Source organism: Apus apus, chromosome 16 (genome assembly GCF_020740795.1).
Source record: "Apus apus isolate bApuApu2 chromosome 16, bApuApu2.pri.cur, whole genome shotgun sequence".
In the NCBI taxonomy this organism is placed as follows: domain Eukaryota; kingdom Metazoa; phylum Chordata; class Aves; order Apodiformes; family Apodidae; genus Apus; species Apus apus.
Genome location: NC_067297.1, coordinates 13,752,511 through 13,770,121, shown reverse-complemented (window position 1 = coordinate 13,770,121; position 17,611 = coordinate 13,752,511). Strand labels below are relative to the sequence as shown.

Genomic DNA, 17,611 nt, shown 5'->3' with positions numbered 1-17,611 from the left:
GAAGAGGATGACATTTTGGCAGCAAGAGAGGAGAGGCTGGGAGGGAAGGAAGGAGGCTCCTCTGTCACACAGATCTTGTCTTCCTGAATGCAGAGAAGGGAGATGAAGCAAAGAGGAAAGCAGCACAAAACCTGTTCTGGGCATGAAAGATCAAGCCAGGGTTTCTGGAGTATGAGAGCACTTCTGCACACCACTGCTTTTATCTTCAAAAGGAGAGAAAATGGTCCCCAGTGATTAGTAATACTCTCTTCAGAGGAGATCGATGCAGGCAATTGAGAAATGCTGCATTAAAGCCATCTGTTTGCTTTTGATGCAGGAACATTTAAAAAAGGCTGACCTGGGTGCTTGAGAGACATCAGAAGGTCCCTCTGCAAACAGCAGCTTTCATTACAAACCTGCAGCTTATCATCCTCATCTTCATTTTGCCAGAACAGTTTTGACAGCTGCATCAAGGCCATTCCTCCCCCACCCCAAATTGGCCTTGAGAACATTCAAAGCCATCAACATTAATTTTTCAAATCCTAATAACAGCAAATTAATTTACAATTTTCTCCCAATCCAGAATGAAGAGCTGGTGTTGACACCCACGAGCTGATATTTTGGAACTACAGGCACACACAGAAAAACAAACCCAAGCTGCAAAAATGTTGTTGTTACCAGTCCCTCTGTTACTTAGGCACAAAGCAGACAACGTGGCTGTGGAGCAGGGGCACTTGGAGTGAGGGGTGGGAGGAGGAGAGAAGACTGACTGCTGTTCCTATGACATGATGGAATTAGTCAACAGCTACACAGTAACAAACATCCATGCTGTTAAAAAATTAACAATATATCTGATGGGAGCCTGTGGGACATCAGCAAGAGGAGGCTGAGGCCAATCCACAGCAGCTTTAAAGAAGATGTCTCAGAACAGGCAGCAAAATGTTCGCTCCAGGCACAGCAGTTGTCAATATTGACTAGTAAAAGACTTAAAGCTACTTGCTGAGTGGCAAGTTAAATATATACTAAGTTGCTGCAGAAGAATAAGCAAGACAACTGTTTGCCTTCCTATTCCATTCAGCTTTTCACACAACTCGTTTCTCAGGCACAGCACAGCCTGTATGTCACGGGCAACACCTGCCTCCCCACCTATTCCTGTATGCAGGGCAATTACCTGGAGATTGCCAAGACACACCACAGGACTCTCCTCTATTGAAAAATGAAACTTGCAGCAGCAGAAGAGAAGCATGGGTTGCACAAATAATATTTGTAGTCGAGAATCAAACACCCTTTTAAACGTGGATATTTCAGGCTCTGGATTTTCAAAGAAACATCATTGTATCTGATTAAAGCCCTTAAAAATCACAGAGGATTTGGTTGTTTCTTATCCTGCAGAACAGGAAATAGGATTCCTCAGAAAGTCATACTTCCACAGCCTGCTGACAAAAAGTCAATTTTGCAGCTTTCAGGATTAGTTTGATTTATTAAGACCATATGGGGGGAGGGGGGGGGGGGGGGGGGGGGGAAGAGATGGTGACAGCACAACTCATTTCAACCTGCAAATCTGCTGCAGAGCAGGACTTCTTATAAATAAAAATGCATTCCCCATGGCAACAACCAAATGTCGAAGTCCATTTGCTCACCGCTGTGCTTGGGGTAATTTCCATGGACTGTTTATCTACCTTCTCTAGTCAGATCTTGTCTTCCCAATATTTGATTCCTTCAGTTACGGCACTAGGGCAACAGATGTGTTGTGGCTTCCCCAGTGTGATCCATGGCTGTTCCCAGGCCCAGTGGATCTCACCTGCGCTCAAGGACCTTGGCAGGATACACAGAGCCACAGCTGAAGCAAAACCAGGCAGGGTCTAATGAAATTAGTGTATGCAGGTTTGTGAAAGGTAAAAATTCCAGGAGGGGGGGTCGAAAGGGATATTCTTGCATTTGGCCCTTTCTACTATTCCTTGCACAAGCCCCTGACTTTTCCTGAAGCCAGAGAGGAAATAAAAATGAAAGCATGATCAAAACAGGCCTAATGAGCAGGGAGCAGCAGGAAAAAGAATATTGCACCAGCTCCAGATTTCAGGGGTGTTGCTAGATAGTGAACTGCCTTACCTATGGGCTCGTTTCCCCAAGTTTTTTAAGCCCTAAGAGAGCAAAGCCCAGGTGGGGGGAGCACAGAGTGGAACTCCCCTCCCTGTGGCTGTGCAGCCAGCCCCACCTCCCCAGAGCACGGCCCCACAGGCACCGAGCTGGGAGAAACGTGCAACCACCTGGTTCCTAGGAGGCCAAGGATCCCACATCCACACCAACAGCCCAAGACACAGCCCAGAGCGATGGGTCCACCAGGAAAAAAAAAAAAAATCTCTGCTCTGCATCTGCCCTTTGCAAAGGGCTGCTGGAGAGATGCCCAAAGCACCCAGCACACTGTGACGTGCTGGCTGGTGGCATTTCACCAGGGCAGAAGGACTTGCCCCGTACACCACTCCTCTCCCTCAACGCACTCTTGATCTTCACTTGCATCCACCCAAACCCCCGTTCATCTCGCCCACGAGCCAGCGCAGGGGCAGGTCACAGCCCAGCTCCCCGCCCGCCGGCACACGCTGCTCGCCAGGCGCACAGCCCGGGGGGAAGAGCAGAGGGAGGGCAGCTGGATCCTGGAGGCCGGCACGGAAGATGCTCGTGCGCAGGGACAGCCCGCGGAGGCCAGGCCGGTCTCCGGCAGGAAGCTCCGGCCGCCCGAGCGCAGCCCCGGCTGCTGCCTCGCCTCTCGCCACCCGGGAGACCCGCAGGCAGGCGGTAGTAATGAGATGTCAGCTTCACCCCACCAGGCTAAATAAATGCCATGCCCTTTTTTCCTGGTGTAATAGCTGTTGCCAAGGCAACAAGTAGTATTCCTTACCACCACACCCGGCACAGGATTAAAGGTGGGAAGTGGTCTGGATGAACAGCCCAGCACACCGCCCTGTCACCCTCCCCAGGTCTGCCACCCGTGGGTCTCGTTCACCCTACATGCAGCAGGGATGTTCCACTTTCCAGAGCCCATAAGCTGGATATCAAGATGCTCGTAAGCCCAGCAACAAAATATCACACGTCACACACTTCAAAATCCCAGGGGAGGTGACCTGCGCGGACAGAGCACAGGCAGGAGATGACCCCAGCTCCTGGGTCCCATGACATTCAGCCTGGGTAGCCAGGGACAGGGGGGCTCGGATGGCCACGCTGGCCCACACAGTCCACCCCCACGCACCACCAACACAAACTACGTGGCAGAGCTGTTGGACTTTCAGCTCCCTGCCTAGATCTACCCTGTTAACGCTGCGAACCTCACAAACACTAAACTCCGCACAGACAGAAGGAGCTTGAGGCAGCTCAGCATCAAACAGTATAAAGTAACAGACAGTTAAAGATGCTCGAGAAAAGAAACCAGAGCAAGCCGGTGCAAGACGCCGGCGCCTGGCACTGGACACAGAAACACGTTCCCGTGTTCCTGCCGCACAGCCCCGCCGGTGCCGGGGTCTCCATCCCCCGCTGCTCCCCGCCCTGCCGAGGGGCTGACACGGCAGGGGGGAAGGTCGCCCCATCCCCAGGTGAGGAGCAGCAGCCGGAGCCCCCCCTTCTCCCCCCAAACCTTCTCCGCCACCCGTTTGCGGAAAATTACAACTCGTGAGAGCGGCTCCGCCACCAGCAAAAAGCGGTTTTGCTAATGATACCGGACGGGGGAGGACAAAATTCCGCGGTGCTGCAGAGACGTTCCCCCGGGGACCGGCAGCCACGCTCCGGCCGTCACCCTGCTCGGGGCTGGGGGGCGGTTTGGGGAGGAAACTGTTAAATTGGCTGCAGCGGCGGCAGCAGGAGCCGGAGGGATGCTGCGGGCTGGGGAGGCCGGGGCCGGTTCCGTCGCAGACGGGACAGGGGAGCGAGGAACGCGGGGCTGCTTCCGCGGGGACCCTCACCCACCTCCTTCTTGACGGTTCGCAGCAGCCGCTGCCGGGTCTCCAACTCTGTGAGGAGAAGGGGGAGAGGCCCGTTAGCGCGGCCCGGCCCGGCCCGGCCCCGCCGCCCTCCCTCCCTCCCGCCCGCCCTACCCGCCGGGGCCGCCGCCATGGCCGCGCTCCTGGGCTCCGCAGCGCCGGGGACTGGCGGGGCCGGGCCGATCCGATCCGCTCGGCTGCGGGGGCCGGGCCGGGCCAACCGGCCGCGCCCGCCGGGGTGGGGCCGCCGCCGCCGCCGCCAATCCGCGAGTCACCGGTACCCCCGGCAACGGGCGGGCCTCGGGGGGCGACCGGCAGAGGGCCCCGGCCCCGCGGCGGGGGGACCCCAGCTCCCCGGGGCTCACCCCCACCAGCCCCCCCCCCCGGCTGGGCCCCCCCCTCAAGGAGGCACCAGCACCCCCAGAGCTGGAGCTGAGGTGTCCCGAGGTGCGCGGGGACTCGGTGACACGGGGACGGGAAGAGCCCCCGCTGTGTCCCCGTGCTGGGGTGGGGACAGCGAGCGGTGCCCGGGGGTTTGGGAGCTCCGGGAGTTCCAGGGAGGTGCAAAGGGACAACGTCCTGGCAGCTCCCGGCCGCGATCCGTGGGCGCTGGGAAGGTGACAACGAGCCGAGAAGCCATTGACGGGAGCCCGCGGTGTCAAGATCCCACCCGCTCGGTCAAAGCCCTGCCCAGCAGCTCCCATTCACGGATCTGGTGTTTTTCTCTTCCCTCTGGTTTGCTGTTCCAGGACATTTCCATAGAAACAGGATCCCGGCTCCTCCGCACTCCAGTTTCCAATAACTACAAACCGCATTAAGCCCGGAGCCAGCGGCGCCGGCCGCGCTGCCGGCGTGGCCCTGGCTACCGGCAGGTGGCCCTGGCTACCGGTACGTGGCCTTGGCTACCGGTGCCTCCCCCGGCTGCGGGCGCTGGGGAAGGGACTCGGTCCCGCACGGAGGGCAGGGAAGGTGCTCCCAGCCCCGCAGCCCTCGGCGCGGCTCCTCCCCAGCACCCGCAGCCGGGCTGCGTCCTGCGCAGCAGCTCCTTGCTCGGTGCTGGAGCTCCGTGGCCCTGAAGATGGCAGGAACCAGCCGATGCCTCCTCTCTGCCACTCGGGCTGGGCGTTCGTCTGCCGGGAGAACAGGAGGGAGCTCTGGACTCAGGATTAGTCAGAATTCGGCCCCTTCTGTGATTTACCGCTAGCAGAGGGTGGCTGTGCCACAGTTGCTGAAGGGAAAACCTATTTCCTTGTACATTATTTGCTTTTCACTGTTTGTTTGCTAACTACCCTGCTAACAGACGTGGTGGCAGCACAAATGTTACTGAACTGCAGCAAGAGGTCTGGCTTGCGCGGGGGTCTGTGGCTGCTGATCCACATGCATTGCAAAACGACTGGGATCCTTGGGAAACCAGTTCCAGGTGCCACTGGTGAGGGTCCCAGCTCCCATCTGCAGTCATGGAATGTTGGCTGGATCCTCAAGATTCCAGCCTCAGCCTAGGGAGTCTCCCCTGCTTCAGGTTGGGCCCCCTGAGGGTGGCACAGGACATGCTGTGCCACCTCGGGGGGCTTGTGCCTGGTTTGTCCCTACAGCTGCAGCTCTGGCCCTGCTCCCTGTGACCACCCTCTGTGGACCCCTGGGGGCTGCCCAGCCTCACCAGCCAGAACTGCTGCATCCCTCTGGCCCAGAGGGGGGGTCTGCCCACCGAGAGCCCCGAGAGTGGGATCCCCGTCCCCCAAAAGGGGTGTGGGGTGAGAAGGGCAGCTGAGCCCCGCACAGCCGGTCAGCACGGGGCTGTGCTCCTGCCAGCCCACACAGCTCACACCCAGCTCTGCACACCCCCTGCCTGCCACTGACTGGCACCACGGGCCTGCAGTCCCAAACAGGCAATTAGAACAAGCTATTAAGCACTCATCATGAAGGCATCGCAGCCTCAGAAAACACGGTAGGAGCACCCTCAAATATCAACAGTGAATCCAGTTACCAAGGGCAGGGACAACCTCCTGGCTCCCCTGGGCTGTCCTGGGAGTGTTGAGCTGTGACGCCATGTACCTGTGGATGCTGGAAAAGAGCAGGTGCTGGGATCCCAAGGAGGAGGGCACAGCACAGACACGTCACCCACAGCACCTTGCACAGCTCTGGTCTCTGTAAAGTTTCTCCAGCCCAGGATGAGATTGTCTGACTTAAACCAACAGCATCTGACATCCAGAAGAGCCTGGGCTGCCTGACAGGGCTTTGAACTTAGCCTCAGACAAGCAGGCGAGTTTCTCCTGCCTGTTTCTCACTTTTGCTGTTTCTCCTGCCTGTTTCTCACTTTTGCTATTGGGAAAATAATGTTGGAGACACTGACCTGCCTCTGGGTTGGCAGGAACATCAGGAATTGTTTCGTTTAGCACCTCAATCAGGAAAACAAGCCTGTCGAAGCTGAGACAAAACAACTTCTAGGACTTCTCCCTGTAAACAAACTCTCCCACCCACCCCCTTATTTTAAGGGCCAAGATGAGCCTGAGCAATTTTTACAACACCCAGAACACCCTGGCAGTTCTGCTGGAGCGTTTGTGCTCTGGACAAGAGCTGCCTGGCTCCCCCCGTGCCAGTGCCAGCAGGATGTGGTTGAGGAGGGGATGCTGGGGATGCTGAGGCTGCCCAGGCTGCCACTGGGCTCTGCCGAGGGGCCACGAGCACCCGGGGGGCTCAGCTCAAGCTCACAGCAGAGGGAAGCCAGGAGAGCAGGAAGATGATTCCGATTCCTGCTAACAGAGCGTGCTGAGCTGTACAATCTCCAGTCCTGTCAATCTCTGCCGCGCTCCAGGCTGGGCAGGGGGTGGGCAGCGCCTGCACACCCAGCCCTCCCGGGGGGGCTCAGGGGGCTGGGGGCGCCAGCGCTCCCGTGGGACCCCATACCCAGTAAGGCAACACTTAGGGCACTTGAGAGGGACAAAAAGTGGTTTTCCTGGCTTCTTTATCCCCAGGAACAGCAGTGCTGTGCAGGGGTGGGAGCTGTTACTAAACTGTTACCCTTCGTTGGGGAGAAAGAAGCTGAAACAAGTGCAGCTCCCCGGAAGCCTTGCCAATTCCTTTTCCTTGGGAAATTCTGCTTCTCCTGGGTCGCAGGTAGGTGGGAGACAATTGGCCACTGTTTTTTGAAGTCTGGAGAGCTTAAATGAGAGCAGGTTGATCTATACTTAATGTGATTAAGTTACATCTGTGAGTATCATGCTAATTAAATTAAACTTCCCACTGCTGTCTCTGCAGCTTAAACAGGACAGTTGTTTTAGGACCACAATTCACTCCTCTGCATTTCATTGCACGGATGAGCAGGTAGGATAAAAGCAACCTGCTAATCAAATAATCATGCTGGTTAGAAACAGCTTCTAACTCGATGGACATTCACATGTAGATCCGATTTGAGCCAGATTTAAACTCTATATTTTAAGTCTAAGCTGATTTGTGCATTGAGTAAGGAAAGTAACAGGGAAGAAGCAAAAGCAAACTGATGAAGGGAGAGAACAGAGTACATCTGACTGTGATGTTGGAGGTATTTAGACAGCACCATGGCTGATGTGCAGAGATTGGACACTTTTGGAGTGTGGGTGGGAGTGAGAAAAAGCAGAGACCCCCCTGGCAGCTGCCCCTGCCCCTTCCCCATCACAGTCCACCATGAACACTCTCATTCAGCACCCCTGACTTCAGCCACGTGTTGCTTCAAATGCAGCACAGCCTCCACAAACCTCCTCTCTGAACTGCCTCTAATTGATGGACAAAACTGTGAGATAATAGACAAAAATAGTGGGCTGCAATTGACAAAAATAAAACATTTTACCCAGAAAACTCCCCCAACTGGTGTGTCAGTGATGAGCCCCCACCCCGCAACTGATGGTCTGTTGGGGCTGGGAGTCACTTAGAGTCCATCTGCTGAGGCTTTCTGAGCAGGGAGCAGGAAAGGGGTGCAGGAGGGTCCCCACACCCAGCACACTGAGCCATTGCAGGGAACCTACCTGGAGAACAGAGGGTCAGCTGCAGAGAAAGAGCAATTGTCTTTTTACAGTTGCTATGGAACCAGCTGTCTCTGTTTGGTCATTTAACTACTTAAGATGGTACTTGGTCTTGGGGATTAGACCCTCCTCCCCCCAACATGCTCCTCAGATGGATCACACCACCCAAGGGGATTTCTCAGCTCCACCCCTAAGCACAGGATCAGGGCAGCCCCTGCAGCTGAGCCCAGCCTTGCCTTTAATTCCCGAGGGCTGCGCCCACACCGGTGCTGGGGGAACTGCTCGTTAAAGTCACAGCTTTGCTGAGTCCCAGGAGTGACACAAATCCCGTAAAAAGCCACAGGAGATTAATTGTCCCTTACCTGAGTGCTGGGCCTTGGCTTGGGGCAGAGCTGCACCAGCAAAGCTGGGCAGGGCCACATGCAGGTGGGCTCACAGAAGGGGGCTCTGCCTGGCCACCATGGGACCTCCCAACCTCTGCTTGCTCCCACCCAGGGCAGGGACCCTTGACACTTTCCACACTGCTCTGAGGTGACAGCCTGGCAGCCAGTGCCAGGCACACACACACAAAAATCACATATGCTTTTCACTGGACATTTCTAACGAATCTCCACCATGTGCCTGAAGGATTAACAGTGTCCAGAGGTTTCCCATGGCGGGCAGACGCCGGGCGGCTGCATCACGTCGTCACAGCAACCTGCTAACCAAACCACCCCTCCTGGTTTGATCTTTTCTGTAGTTTGTTTTAATTACAGATGAGGGTGGCTGGAAAAGCTGGTGCTGGAGCACCCTGGGGCCCTGGGAACAGCTGGTGGCCCTGGCCGAAGTCTTGCTTGGCGACTGCCCCTGTGTCATGGCCAGGGATGAGCTGCAGGGACCTGCCTGGGCTGTAAAGCTCCACAGGAACAGCTCCTTTGCAATAAAATTTGCTGCTAAACTGTCAAACTGAAGACATCGATGGCTTTTGGTACCCTGCCACCCCCTCTCTGATTGCATCTGAGCTGCAAAAGTTATTTCACCTTTGAAAGAGAAATTTAAAGCAGTTTATTTTCAATAACTCCTGAGTGATAGAAAGACCCAGCAAGTCCAGGAGGACACCCAGGATGGCTCAAACCAGGCGGCTCCAGGTAAGTGGAACTGGCTCCAGCAGAACCTACAGCTGCCCCAGACCACTGGGGTCCAGTGGTCAAGGTGGTGCCCTGTGCTTGTCTCCTGGCCTGGGGACATTTCCAGGTCCCAATTGCTCTGCTGAGTTTACCGTACTAGAACAAGGAGGCATCTCCTTTGGTGGGTCTGGTGTCACCAAGCACAGAGCAGTAACTGCAAAATTCACCAAGGAGAAAGAAATAACTGTCAAGAGGAAGGAGAACCACCTCGGGGTGCAAACACGGCTTCATTTCACCTGCCCCACCCCAACCCCAAAATGCTCCTGCCCGGTGCAAGACAGGGAGCAGAGGGAACAGAAATCAGGCAGTGAGGCTGGTCCCAAACCCAGGGAATGAGGGTTTCTGAGCTCAGAAAGCTGCTCCCCCCCCTCCTGCCTTTGATCAGAGGATGGGTTTCTCCACCGGCTGCTCCGTGGGTTTCCAGCGGGAGGTGGGGAAGCACAGTCAGCCTGACCCTCCCCTCCTCAGATCTGTCATCAGCAACAGCAAGTTGCTCCAAGTTGCTCAGCCTGAATCCTGCAGGATTTGCCAGGGCAGCAGGATGGCAGAGCAGCCCTGCCCAGCCCCCTGCCCATGTTCCCTGGGGCCCCAAACCCACCCCAGGGACAAGTGGAGCAAAAAAATGGATTTTCTCCTCTCGGTCGTGGGATTCGCCGTCGATCTGGGCAACGTCTGGCGGTTCCCTTACATCTGCTACCAAAACGGAGGGGGTAAGGACACCACTGGGATTATTTAAGTTTTATTTTGGAGAAAATAAATCTGGTTTTCATCTTCCTGGTGCTGAAAAACTCACTCTTTCTTTTCCTTCTTTGTCTCTAGCAGCTTCTCTCTGGACAGGGAGGTTTAGAGACCAATACAACTTTCCCTGACATCTGTTTTTTGCTGTTTTGTGTCTTTCTTCCTTCATAATCCTTCTCCATTCCCTCCTGCTCGGTGTCATCCCCTCCCTCCCTGGCATGGTTAGATGTGTGTGAGCAACTCTAGGGTCACAAAGAGAAGTCTAGTGGGGTCCAAATGGCATCAAAGCATTAAACATCTGCAAATGTGGGGTGGGAGGTTTGTACCTTTTGTGATCCTGTGGATTTGTGAAAAGAACCCCTTCTGGTGGGTTGTGTTTTAAAATAATCCTCTTGAGCATCCCAACCACCCCCCACAGATCCTGGCTGTGCAGCCAGGACCCCAAGGAGCAGCTCTGGCTCCCCAGCACCAGGAGCTCGGGGGGGGGGGGTGAACAGAAAGTGAAGATACAAGAGCTTCATGAAGGAAAAAACCTGGAGTAAATGACACCTGAACAGACTGCTTTAAATAGAGCAGGGCAGAAAACCCCCTTGCATAGAAATTAAAAATGAGGAGTGAAAATGTTGTGCTGCTTGCAAGAGCAGAGTGGATTTAATTGCCAAAGTCGGCATCGGGTAACGTCACACTGGTAACATTCTACTGCTTGGGAAAACGAGCAGGAGATAATTAGTACCATACTCAAGGCTAAAGTGTGGATCCCAGGTGCCCACACTGAAGCAGAGTTACTCGTGATTTACTCCTACGGGAATGGAAGCAAATTTCAGCCACTCTTCCTTGCTGTGGTTCCTCACCCTGCCACCACACCGGAGGGTGAGGAGCCTCAACAGCAGCTCTGGGAAAGGAGAACTGTGGTCCTGGCAGAGCAGGAGCTGGTGGTGGGCTTACCTGTCTGCTGGGGATGTTCCTGGAAGAGAAATCCTCGAGGGGCTGAGGGAGAGCTCTTGGAGAGAGGAGCCGTGGGGGTTAAATTAACTAAACCCAACAGGGCTGCTCTGATGAGCACAGGGAGCCCCTTCACTTCCAGAACCTCCATGGGGTAGAAACACAGCCCTGCTAAAGATGACATTGTTATTAATAATGCAGATTACAGCATTAATTACTTGTCTCTTGGGGTGACCATACACATTTGGTGGGATTTTCTGCAAGGCTCTTCTAAAGCTGAGGGGTGCTTGGTGCCCCATCCTCAGTGCCCTGATGGGTTTTGTTGCTCTTTGTGCCATCCTGGCCAAATGACCCCTCCCTGGTGAAGGCTGAGACACCAGCGAGGACTGACACAGCAGCCCGGGGAGCTGGGGCACCAAACAGGATCGTCACATCCATCAGCTCCTCTGAACAGATAATTTCCAGAGCACCTAACAAACATGTGCCCAAACCCCTCAGCCGTGCTCCTCGTTGACCCATCCCTGCAGCCCTGGCAGGGGTGGTGATGCTGGTTCTCCACCTGTGCTGGCTGGCTGGTGGTCACCACCGCTCTGCTCCTTGCCCTGCAGGAGCCTTTCTCATTCCCTACACACTGATGGCTGTTTTTGGAGGGGTGCCCCTCTTCTACATGGAGCTGGCCCTGGGGCAGTTCCACAGGACAGGAGCCATTCCCATCTGGAAGCGCATCTGCCCCATCTTTAAAGGTAAGAGTTGGTGACCAGGGCCATGCAGGTCCCCACAGCAGCATCCTGGGAATGGGGAGAGGGCTGGACTGGCCCAGGCTCCTGACCCTGTGTCCCCCTTCCCCAGGCATTGGCTTTGCCATCTGCATCATCGGCCTCTACGTCTCATTCTACTACAACACCATCATTGCCTGGGCTCTCTATTACTTCTACTCGTCCTTCTCCAGCACGTTGCCCTGGGCAAGCTGTGACAACCCCTGGAACACACCCCACTGCACCAACTACTTTGGGAGGAACAATGTCACCTGGACCAACTTCTCCAGGTCCCCCACTGAAGAGTTTTATACGTAAGTGCATGTACATGGACAGTGTGTTTGAGCTGGGGCACATCCCCAAAGGAGGCACTTAGGTCTGGGTCCCTGGGAGCAGGTATGGCCCATGGTCTTCACGTGGGGATGATCCTGGGGAGCTCATGCCATGCTTCAGGGCAGAGGTTGAGCGTGGCCACAGTGCTGAGCTGAGACATCCTTTCTGGCCACAGGAGGAAGGTCCTGGAGATCCAGAAGTCCAGGGGTCTGTATGATGTGGGGGGGATCCGCTGGCAGCTGCTCTTCTGCCTCTTCCTCATCTTCACCATAGTCTACTTCAGCCTGTGGAAAGGGGTGAAAACCTCTGGGAAGGTAAGAGAGGGCTCTGACATCAGGCCTGCTCTGGTACAGATGTGACGGGGCCCTGGGCACACCAGGGCTCCCACCCAAGCACACAGTATCTCCCACATATCCAGGGTGAGGCAGGAGGGACCAAGCCCTGGTGTGGTCTTGCAGCCCACCTGGCTGCTTAAACCTGGGATATTGCTCCTCTCTGCACCCCTACCCCTCAGCCACCCTCCTCCCTGCACCCCCTGCCCACCCCAGGCAGCCTCAATGGAGCCTTGTGCCCAGCACGGGGGTCTGGGTGCGGGGTGGGGCAGCCCTGCTGGTGCTGCCAGCTGATGGCTGCCTCTCCCCAGGTGGTTTGGGTGACAGCCACACTGCCCTACATTGTCCTCCTCATCCTGCTGGTCCGGGGGGCCACCCTGCCCGGTGCCTGGAGAGGGGTTGTCTTCTACCTGCGCCCAGACTGGAGCAAGCTCCTGAGCACCACGGTGAGTGTGTGGTGGGACTCACTGCCCCCAGCTCTGGCTGCCCCCACCCAGATAACAGCACCCAGATACTCTCCCCAGGATGGCAGCACCCAGATGCCCTCTCTGGGACACACACACACCCCTGCCAGACCTTGTTCCCACAGAAACAAGATGCCCTGGACATGCTCTTGGAAGTGCAAATCTATAATTGAGTCACCCATCTCATTGCTGCTGGGTTTTGTTTGTGCCCTGTTCTCCCTCTGGCCTCACAATAGGCTTCCCATGGGTAATTACCAGGCAGCACTTGAGAATTCTCATTAAAGGTAATCTGGGCTGTGCTGCCTGCATTAAACCTGTCCAGGCAGGAGTGGGCACAGGGGTCTCGGGGCTCCCCTCAACTATGCCCCCCCTCCAGGCATGGGGGAGCACAGGTGCTGTTGCCTAATTCTGCTGCTGCAGGACCCCAGGGTGGAACTGAGCTCCCTCCATCCTGCAGCAGTTCCCTGGCTCCTGGGATATGTCATGGAGAAAACGGGCAGGCAAGAGGGGAGGACTGGCAGGAAGGATCCATCCCTGTTCCATGATGGGGCACCTCCTGTCCTGGTCCTGGGAACCCCCTGCCCATTCTCCATCCTGCCTGTTGCTTCTCCTGCCAGGTTTGGGTTGATGCTGCTGCGCAGATTTTCTTCTCCTTGGGCCCTGGCTTTGGTGTCCTCCTTGCCCTGGCCAGTTACAACCATTTCCACAACAACTGCTACCGGTGAGCTCCCGCTGTGGGATGTGGCCCAGGGTCCCTCGGGCATGGCTGCAGTGGAGCCACATCCCAGCAGCTCCTGTACCCCGTGGCCAGGGGCTGAGCAGCTTTTCCCCACTTCACTGATGGGTTTGGTGGGGGGGGCCGGGAGGGGGACCCGGCGGGGGTGCTCAGAGCTGGGCGAGAGGAGGGAGGTTTGTGCCTCGGGACTCATCTCTTCTTTCTGCTTCCCAGGGACGCGCTGGTCACCAGCACAGTGAACTGCCTCACCAGCTTCCTCTCGGGCTTTGTCATCTTCACCGTGCTGGGCTACATGGCTGAGATGAGGGACGTGGAGGTGGAGGATGTCGCTAGAGATAAAGGTTCACTTCCCTCCAGTGCGACTGCCCCGGCCCGGCCCCGCCATGCCCAGCAGCTCTGGCTGGGGGGATCTTCCCCACATCCATTCCCACCATGGCCAGCACCCAGGGCTGTGTCAGAGCAGTCAGGGAGCAGCAAACAGATCCTGTGTCCCCTCCTAGGGCCAAGCCTCCTTTTCATCACCTACCCTGAAGCCATTGCCAACATGGTGGGATCCACCTTCTTCGCCATCATCTTCTTCCTGATGATGATAACGCTGGGGCTGGACAGCACGGTAGGGATCTGCACCAAGAGGGACAGCACAGCTGGGGGCCATGTCCCCAGACCAGAGATGGCAGTGTCCCACGGAGAATTGCAGGGGGACAAGGAGAGCTATGGCTTGAGAAGGGAGAAACTGCCTGTCCAAGCCCTCTGAGCACATCCAGCATGGGGACAGAGGGAGGGGGCAGGGTGAGATGTCCCCACTCTGCTCACGGGCAGAGGGGGCCATGGGGGGAGCAAGTTTTTTCCAAGAATGGGACTGTCCCCACATCTCATTCTTCCACCCCACACTGGCACTACCTTTGCAGTTTGGGGGCTTGGAGGCCGTGATCACGGCCGTGATGGACGAGTACCCCCAGGTCCTGGCTGGGCGACGGGAGCTCTTCGTCCTCGGCCTCATCACGGTCTGTTTCCTGGGCTCCCTGAGCACCCTCACCTATGTGAGTACCGTGTCCCCTCCATGCACCTCCTTGCTTCTCCAACCAGTCCTGGTGCAGAACTTTGCTGCAGAGCTGCTGGGCACACCACATGGTCTGCAGCCGCCCTCCCTTGCACTGTTGCAGGGGGGAGCTTACGTGGTGAAGCTGCTGGAGGAGTTTGGTGCTGGCTGCTCCATCCTGGCTGTGGTGCTGCTGGAGACAATTGCTGTCTCCTGGTTTTATGGTAAGAAACTGTCCCCGATTCGAACCCCATCCTGCAGGCACCTGCACCTTCATGTTGAACCTTACACATGTGAGTAGATGCCAGGGGTTTGGGGGCAGAGGCTTGTGTGTGACTCCTGGCAGGGCTGGAATGGGGCACAAAGGGCATCGTGCCCATGTCCCAGTACCCACACCCTGGTACCCACATCCTCCACGGATCTCCAGAGCCATGACAGCTCTTCCCTTCGGCAGGAATCCAGCGGTTCTCCCACGATGTGAAAGCCATGCTGGGCTTCACCCCAGGGGTGTTCTGGAAGCTGTGCTGGGTGGCCATCAGCCCTGCCTTGCTGGCGGTGAGTGTCTGTGCCCAGAGCCAAAGAGCAGATGGTCTGGACACCCCACAGGAGAGCTGCTCTTCCCCTTGCTGGCTGGTGCTGCTGCCCAGCTCCTCGGGCATCCCTGCTCCTGGTTGTTCCCCTCTTGCTCCCATAGCGTGAACAAGCTGCTGGGAGGGTGGATCAGGGCCCTGGCGGGGGCTACAGGACACGGTGCCAGCCCTCCCTGTCCGGTCCCCAGGCTGCTGCTCAGGTCGCTGCCAATGACGAGCTGCCTGCAGCACCTGGGACAGCGGGTTTCGCCGGGAAAGGGAGCTGGGAGTGCATTTTCCAGCCTTTTCTGCAGCTCCTGGGCAAAGCTGGGAGTCGGCAGCTGGGTGCTCACACGGGTGGGAGTGCCACCTCGTTTCATCCCCCTGGTCCGTGGCATCCCGCGCAGGTGCTGGCATGGCCACGGCACTGCGGCGCTGTGCCCCGCGCCGGATCTGTCCCCTTTGGAATGGCAGCTCCCCCGGCACTTCAAAGGCTGTGGGAGACAGAGGGGTCTGATCTCACCGGATCTGCAGGAGAATAGGCCTTGTGAGGATTAATTAAAGCTCTAAGTTCTTTGCCCAGGTAGTTAAGAGAAGTATAACAATCAAAGCAGACAGCAAGTTATTTCATTTCAGCACAGGGATGTGCAGCACAGGCTGCAGCCTCAGTGGGGTTTGTTAGACAAAGACCTTCCAGCCCACCCCTAGCAAGGGGTGGCCCTCTGGGCAATGTCACTGCAACATCTGTCTGCACTGGCCTTTCCCAGGGAGGGGAGCAGCTCTGGCAGCAGGACATGGGAGGTGTTAACCCCTGGGATAAGCCAGGGCCAGGGGTATGTCACAGCTGCTCTGTGGGCAGCCAACAGGGCTCATTGCTGGGGATGCCTGGCCCTTCAAAAAGAGCTTTTCTGGTGGCCCTTGTGTGCTGCTTGTGACTAGCATGTCCTGCCATGGGCTGGCCCATCAGCAGCCTTCCCTAAGGATTGCTGCTCCCTTCATTCCAGTTCATAGTTATCAGCTCCCTCCTGGACCAGCCACCTCTGATGCTCTTTGACTACCAGTACCCTGAGTGGAGCATCTCAGTGGGATCCCTCATCGGAGCATCGTCCTTCATCTGCATCCCCTTCTACATGGTGTACAGGCTCGTCTGGACGCCGGGGTCTCTCAAGCAGGTGAGGAGCAGGGTGGGCAGTCCAGGAGGCTGGGGCAGGCAGGAACCCCAGCTCAGGACGGCCTGAGACTGGATCTGAGCAGAAGGGCTGGTGCCTCCTTAGTATCTTTGTACATGTGGCACCTAAATCCTGCCTGGAATAGTGCTTGGAAAATGGCTCAGAGGAGCCTGGCTCCCTGGCCTGATCATTTAAAATCACATTTTGGAAGCTGTGATTTTGGCTGGGCCAGAAGGCAGTGAGGCTACACCAGCACGGCCCTGGAGGCAGGGGATTGTCCCCAGTTGTGACCCCTCCTCTTAGCCCATTTTTGGGACACCTCCTGCCCACTGCTGTCTGCTGCAGGCTGGCGCAGCCCCAGCCCTGCAGTGAGCGAGATCCTAGGAAGGACAGCTTTAGCATCTCAGGGCCAGCTCTGACATCTCAGGGCTGGCTGTGGCACCTCAGGGCCAGCAGCCCTGCTCATGTCTCCCCAATGCGGGAAGGAAACCCAGGGCTGTGTCTCTTTCCCTGCTCACACCCTCCAGCGTCTCGCCCTCTGCATTCGGCCGGAGAAAACCACACGAGACCCCCAGGCAGACACAGTGCCCATGTCACCTGTCCTGTAGCCCTTCCCCAAAGGGCTGGAAGCCAAGGGCCAGACTCCTGCGGCTGGGAGGTGAACTGGAGTCCTGGTGGAGGCAGAGGCAGAGCTGGGAATGCTGCTGCCCAGAGGCTGCCACGATGAAACCAGCCGTGACGGCACCTTGCTCAGAGGTGCTCCCACCTTGTGTGCAAACCTGCTGGGCGTGAGCTGCACATGCCTTCAGCTGTGCCCTGGATGACCTGGAAAATAAAGCTGGTGTCAATTGTCAGGAGATCTGACAGGGAGAGGAGCTGGAGCTCGCCGTGCCAGGCTGGGGGACGTGGGGGGCAGCTGCTGTCCTGGTACCCAAATACCCCCTTCTGCTGCAAGGAGCAAAAGGTGGGTGGAGGGACTCCGTGGCCCCTTGGGTCACAGGAGGGTCGGCTGCGAGAGGAGGGGTGGCCTCCAGCATCTGAAGAAGAAAAGACCTTAATACATCTCGTTTTAAAAACAAACATTGAAGTCAGAGTGAAGCAGCCCTGGCGCTGGTGTGAACCAGCCACCTGCCTCTGGTCACCTCACCTCCAAGGCAGCCTCCCCGGCTCTCAGCAGTCACTGGGCCCCTTAAACGCTGCCCAGCACCCACGGTCACCACGGGAGGGGCGAGGCAGCCGCTCCCCACCGGCATCTCAGCGGCTCCAACGCGGTGATCCCCCCCCGTCCCCTCCCAGCAGCTCCCACTCTCCGTCGGGGTGACACAGAGCAGGGCACCGCAGCTCGGAGCTGGGGGTGGGCATGGGGCTGGGGGGCATGTGGGGCTGGGGGCGTCGTGGGGCTGCGGGGGATGCATGGGGGGTACAG

The 17,611-nt window shown here is 57.0% G+C and overlaps 2 protein-coding genes across 4 annotated transcripts in view; one reads left to right on the top strand and one right to left on the bottom strand.

Moving 5' to 3' along the window:
• Positions 1-4,140, bottom strand: part of SGSM1 (small G protein signaling modulator 1) — a 36,115-nt gene extending 31,975 nt beyond the window's left edge. For all 3 annotated transcript variants that reach the window (XM_051634067.1, XM_051634062.1, XM_051634063.1), the window contains exons 1-2: positions 4,062-4,140; positions 3,934-3,977 (exon numbers count right to left, since the gene is read on the bottom strand). In XM_051634067.1, coding sequence (XP_051490027.1) covers positions 3,934-3,977; positions 4,062-4,080 — 63 coding nt within the window. In that variant the 5' untranslated portion in view covers positions 4,081-4,140. The remainder of the gene's footprint in view (positions 1-3,933; positions 3,978-4,061) is intronic.
• A 1,853-nt stretch (positions 4,141-5,993) lies between these two features.
• On the top strand, positions 5,994-16,793 carry LOC127391500 (sodium-dependent serotonin transporter-like). The gene is made up of 14 exons (XM_051634323.1): positions 5,994-6,022; positions 9,712-9,818; positions 11,397-11,531; positions 11,638-11,857; positions 12,052-12,190; positions 12,520-12,654; positions 13,290-13,393; positions 13,622-13,749; positions 13,909-14,021; positions 14,317-14,448; positions 14,572-14,671; positions 14,902-15,002; positions 16,021-16,188; positions 16,713-16,793. The coding sequence occupies exons 1-14, from the start codon at positions 5,994-5,996 to the stop codon at positions 16,791-16,793; spliced, it is 1,692 nt and encodes a 563-aa protein (XP_051490283.1).
• Positions 16,794-17,611: the final 818 nt, after the last annotated feature.